Source organism: Magnolia sinica, chromosome 16, assembly GCF_029962835.1.
Source record: "Magnolia sinica isolate HGM2019 chromosome 16, MsV1, whole genome shotgun sequence".
NCBI classification, from domain to species: Eukaryota; Viridiplantae; Streptophyta; class Magnoliopsida; order Magnoliales; family Magnoliaceae; genus Magnolia; species Magnolia sinica.
The window spans coordinates 14,054,424-14,060,723 of record NC_080588.1 but is presented as its reverse complement, the minus strand read 5'-3'; the positions used below and the strand labels follow the sequence as shown (position 1 = coordinate 14,060,723).

The 6,300-nt window shown below is 41.4% G+C and overlaps 1 protein-coding gene across 1 annotated transcript; it reads right to left on the bottom strand.

Moving 5' to 3' along the window:
- Window positions 1–399: 399 nt before the first annotated feature.
- Window positions 400–1,208, bottom strand: LOC131228765 (uncharacterized). Its single transcript, XM_058224631.1, has 2 exons — window positions 894–1,208; window positions 400–795 (listed from the first exon to the last, which is right to left on the bottom strand). Exons 1-2 carry the CDS (start codon window positions 1,206–1,208, stop codon window positions 400–402), a joined length of 711 nt encoding a protein of 236 aa, XP_058080614.1.
- Between the last annotated feature and the right edge of the window lie 5,092 nt (window positions 1,209–6,300).

The following is a 6,300-nucleotide window of genomic DNA, read 5'->3' as shown; positions in this document are numbered from 1 at the left end:
ATTTTATGATGGTTAAAGTGATAACTAATGCATTATCATGAGGATGATGGATACCTAGAGCATTATCATGTCGGTGAATGAAATACAATACTTTTCTCTTTTTTTCCTTCGAAGGCTGAGCTATGATCAATATCTCAGACTCGGGTCGACTGATGCTCCTGACGTGATTTTTCCGAGCATTATTTGAGTCGTCTCTACTTTGTGGACCACCGACAATAGTCCTGATTTCCTTCGTGGGTCGATTGTCCCCCGGGCGTTCTTTCGTTGCCCTGGTTCTTTCAACGTATTCTCTGAGTACCTTTCGATCTCTTCCTTTAAGTGATAACAATCACTCGTACTGTGGCCATGATCACGATGGTAGTGACAGTATTTGTCCTTATTCTGCTAGTTCGGATTACTTCAGAGCTTATTCAGCCAACTGATAAATCCTTTACTCTTGATCTCCATCAATACCTGCTCTTGAGGTTTATTAAGCAGGGTGTATGTAGAAAACCTTTGGTCGGGTCGCTTGCTTGACTTGTGTTCGTCACTCGTTCGGTCATCCTTACACTTCTTTCCTCCGGTCGAGTTAACTTCTTTTTTGGCTGACTCTTTGGTCGGAGTTTTTGCGTTTTGGGCGACCTCACGCAAGTTTCGTGTTTCCTCAACGTCCGCGTACTTATCCGACCGAGTCATAAATTCAGCAAGGGTCTCAGGCAGACTCTTGTCCAGGGATGCTAGAAACGGCTTGTCCCTAACACCTTGCATGATGAAATTGAGTGCTGTTTCTTCCGAATATTTTCGGACTTGGAGCGACTGAAAATTGAAACGCTTGATGTAGTCTTTCAGTAGCTCTCTTTCCTTCTGAACTATGTTGTTCAGATGTGCAGGGGATTTCAACTTTTTCTTTCTACCAATGAAATTGGTAAGGAAGGCGTCGCTGAGTTCCCGAACGTGCTGATGGACTTTGGTTTCAGCTGCTTGAACCAAAGTCGAGCTACGTCTGCCAAGGTGAGGGAGAAAGCTCGGCACATCACGGCGTCTAAGGCATCGTGCAATTCCATGTATGTTCGAAAGCATTCGATGTGAGTCGGGTCGGTTTTACCGGTGAAAGGGGTGATCTGTGAAAGACGAAACCGTTCCGGTAGCCGAGCCCGCATTACTTCCTCCACAAACGGGGATGCCTTTGTTTCGGGCCTAATTTGATGTGAATCCCGACTCTGCTTCATGTCAGCAATCTCTTTCCGCACTTCTTTCCTGAAGTCTTGGAGGTCGACTTTCTAGGGCTCGTCGCTTTCTGTCATTCCCTCGACCGGAGGCCAACTGCGCCTTCGCCAATCTATCTCATGTTGGAGATCAGTGGGGGGCAAATCGACATTTACGGAATGAGCGGGGGTTGGCTTTGACGGACCGTGGGTTCGACTTTGCTGAGGGACCGATCGGGGAGCGATAGGCTCAGGGTCGGTGACTTTTTGTGGGACATTTGTTGCCTGAGCATAAGGCTGAACTTGTTGCTGATGTATCTGTTCCAACATTTGTTTCATGACATTTATGTCGGATTTAAGTTCCTGAACCTCTTAATACAATCGCCTATTGCCTCGATTCCGCTGGGTATTTCTTGTCGCAGTAGAGGCTGCTGGATGAGCAGCGAAATCTTAGCGGTTGTCAGGTCGATTCTGAGTCCCTTGGGCTGTGCTCGCACCCGGTAATCCAGTGACAGCAGCCTCATTTAGCTCTTCTTGGAGCATTCTTCTAGTAATCACCATTAGAGCGTATTTACAGCTTCTGAATAGAGGGTGGAAGATGACTTTTTGTACCGTTTCCCACAGACGGTGCCAAACTATTGATGCAAAAATCTGGTCCACCCTCTTTAGACCTTCGAGTACCTGTACAGGAAGAAGACAAAGGAGACCCTGGCTAGAGCAGGGGACCCTCCGATGCTAAAGTTAGGCTATGAATGTAGGTCTTATAATATTGAAGTGTTCTAGAAGAGAGTTTTTTACATACCTTTCACCCTTGGAGTCTCTCTTATTTATAAGAGAGGGAGGATCCCGCCATACAGGGATTCTCTCCCTAATCTTAGGAGATTTGATTTGATTGCAATCTGCTTACGGATGCTTCCCGATCCCGAGATTATCGGGATCGGGAATCCTTTCACAAGATTTTCGGAATGGTATTTTAGCTTACACTATTTCTTCCTCGCTTGGCTCGGCCTTAAACGACTCAAGTAACAGACGAGTCTCGGTTGGCTGCAAGGATAAAGCTTTTTGCCTCCTGTTGGATGGAACAGAGTCGGCTTATGGCCAATGTCCTTTCTCAATCTGATAGCCGACACTATAACCGGCCTAATATGGGTCGGTTTTATAGTTGGTCAGGTGACTTCTAGCATTCGGGTCTTAATCAACTCTTCTAGACGTTGCTGCCTCATTAGCCGAGCCAACTTTATGCATCTTATTTTGCCTACAGCTCTTAATTCTTAAGGTCTCGGTCGGGATTTGTTTCCCAGAAATCCGAGCTAAGTCTCCCCTTTAGGCTTGCTCTCATCTCGGTCCAACACGTTGCCTTGGACTCTCGAGTAGTGTCAATAGAGTTGGTCCATTCCATAACTGGGTCTCCGGACTTGTCATATTTTTTCCCCAACAATAACCATGTGGTGTTTTTTTATCGGGAAATTTGGATCACGCACTATCTTAACCATTCATTTGATAGCCATCAATTGAATGGTTAAGACTACTTAAAGTATGGTTATGGTATATTACCTTTAGCCATTCATTTGATAGCCATCAATTGAATGGTTAGGACTACTTAAAGTATGATTATGGTATTTTACCTTGAGCAATTCATTTGATGTTAAGACTAAAAGTACGGTTTGAGAGCCATGATGATGCAGATTGCATGCAAACCCACCATAGGAAGTTCCTATATCAGGACCTACTAGGTGGGGCCCACCGTGATGTTTATGAGAAATTGAAAAGGCCAAGCTATATGTCCTAGAGGGGGGGGGGGGGGGGGGGGTGAATAGGACTATGCCAGATTTAAGCTTTAACAACGGAATAAAAGAATATGATAGCCAATTAAAAGAGATCAATTCACAATGCTGAAAATGAAAAGCAACCTCAATAATCAAGAATTAAGAGGTTGATACAAATGCTGTTCTATGGACAACTTACACCATAAAAACTAAGGGTTTATAGCAGGACAACCTTATTTCTAGAACATTCTTTGTATCAAGAATTCAAACAGAAAAGGAATGAATAAATAGCACTGAATTCAAATAAATTGTAAGAATTTAAATCTAAATTATTACAACATTCCCCACTGTACTTGAAATGTAAATATTACAACATTCACATCCACACAAACATTCCACAATTCTGAATGATTAAAGATAGGAAAAATTAAACGGACATTCAAACCATAAGACAAGAAATTATAGTGGTTTGCCTGTGGGTACACTAACTATTAAACAACAGCCACACAACTACTCCACTCCTAATATCCTCATACAGGGGATATCAGCGTTCACTATCAAAATAGGTTTCATAGGTTCACCTAAAACCTTCACAATTGTGTCTTTCAAATGGGCTTATGCAATTCAAAAACCTAACTTTCTGAGTTTTCTGGCTCTCCTCAGATAACCAATATAAAGAGATTTTTCTGGCTTAACCTCAAACAAAACCAAAATAATGGAATTTACAATAAATGTAAAATACCTAGATTTCTCCTTCGTAGCAGCCCAGAAGAACCAATCGGAGTAGAAGTTCAATGTCCAATACTCACTTTGAAATGGTTCTAGGTTCTAATTGATTTTAAATTAAACCAGTTGGGCTAGCTATATTTGATTTTGATTCCAAGAAAAAGGAATACAACAATTCCTCTTTTCAATTTAGATTGAAATATAGAAACAAAATCAAATTAAATAAGCTAACAAAAGAGAATTTTAAATATGCACAATGTAGCTTAAAATAAACACAAACTTATCTCAGAGTGATGCTTTGATTTTCTTTGAATTGAATTATCAAACTCTGAAATTCGTCATCTATTTATAGATACAAAAATCACGTCTACGACTGGTCTTGGGAATCCTTCGATTGGTCGTAGATGAAACGAAATTTTGAATTTTTACGCGAGATTGAATCAAACAGTTACACGACCGGTCGTAGGGTGTCTACGACTGGTCATAAAATATCCACGACTGATCGTAGGACTCAAAGATTGGTTGCTGTAATTTGAGTCGAAGAACTAGGACTGGTCGAATGACTAGTTGACATTGTTCACACGACCGGTCGAACAGAGTCCAAGACTGGTCGTAGATGAACAGAAAATTCCAAACAATTGCAACAAACTTAGGACTAGTCCTGGATTTTCTAGGACTGGTCGAGCCAGTGCTAGGACTAGTCGAATAAGATCCAGGACTAGTCTTAGAACAGATCAAATACTTAAAAAGTGATTTAATTTGAATTATGTATTCAAAATGACTTACCCTAAGGTCAATCTATGGTCTTTCATACATGAAACATGAAGTATGGACATTGAAATACCATTTCTTCAGATGATAGATGACCTTAGAAGATTGTGAAGCTTGAGATCTCTATTCTTAATGTAACATTGAGCTTGAGATTTTCTAGAGCTTATATTACACTTGATCTTGAGTTGTACTTCCTGTAGCTTGAATTTCACTTAACTTGGGTCTTGAACAAGATCACTTCTTTGTAGCTTGTACTTGCATTTCTTGAAATGGATTGAAGTGGTTGATCTTCGTTCTTGACTTGAAGTAAAGTGTTTAGAGCGGTGATGCAATGTCTTGATCATATATACCAATGAGCTACACAAGACATAAATTGATGTTTTGGCACTACAAAACTTAACAACCAAAGGAGCATAAAACCATAGCACTTACAGAAATCCACCCAAGCATTTGGTCATGTGAGAGAAAGTAAGCCCAAAATTAAGACAATCTAAAACAAAAGTGGACCACAACACAATAATAATAATAAGTGAACGCATACATTTGAAAATCCCAGCCACTCTCAATACAATCACCTAACAACGGGCCATATTTGATTGTCCATTAATTTTCGAGACTGTGGACTGCCTAATGAGTGGGTTGGCCTGATTTTCACATATGGAGATCATCATGGCCCGGGCCATCCTTTCAATAGCTATTTTACATTTTGATTATGATATAACCGCTCCATCTAATCATTTCTCCAGAAAGTATATTTGAATCTTCCCTTTAATTAGCAAATGATAGATAAATGGCTTTTTATTTTTTTTTTAAGCCATCGAATTATTTACACCACGTGGCAGCAGATCAACATCTAGTGGACTGCTGAGCCATGGGACCCCCATATAATATGTATAACCCCCCAAATGAGGTTATTCTTATCATATGATTAGTAGAATATACACACGCACACACATCTGAATACTCAGCTGTGCACCCGTTCGCACTTAACTGGTGCAAACTTTTTTGAGAACGTGTAATTAGTGATTTGACTCCAAAACTCTGAAGGTCCAGGTGAAGCAACACCTCATGAAATCCCCTGGCCAAATTTTTACTTTGATCCAAAACTTTGGTGGGCCTTAACAAAAGAAAACAGTTTGCTCACTGAATTTGCATTTCTCTTTTATATGGCCCACTAAAATTTTATATCAGGGTAAAAATTTGTCCCTTGAGATTTCATGGGATTCCACATCACATGGACCATCTGGATTAGACACCCATGATACATGTGCAAAGGTGCACACGTGCATAAGTGCACAAGTGAGCATGACTCATATATATATATATATGGGAAACGGTACTATGCGCTCGACCTCACGATAAGCTCCCATGAGGTCGAGCTGTGTGGGCCCCACCGTGATGCATGTCGACCATCAACACCGTGCATTTGATGGGTCCCCTTTAAATTATGGGATATCCCAAAAATCAGCCGTATATGGAACTCAGGTGGGCCATATCATCTAAAATCATGTGAAGACACCGTTAAAACATATAAAAGCACTTGGTGGGGCCCACTGAAATTTGCATGCGTCTGAAACTTGGTTTGAACCCTCATCCAAGTGGGACACACATAATGGATGGGCTGGATTTGCAAACACATCTCGGTGGGCCCAAAAAATGGTTATGAATGTTTTAATGGTGCACGGCCCCTCTCCACTTCTGTATGTGGTGTGGCCCACACAAGTCACGGATTGACTTGATTTTTGACACCTAGGCCCACGATGGAATGGTGCATCTGACTGATGGGGTAGATGTTTGAAACGCATCACGGTGGGGCCCACACAGCTCGACCTCATGGGACGGATCCGTGAGGT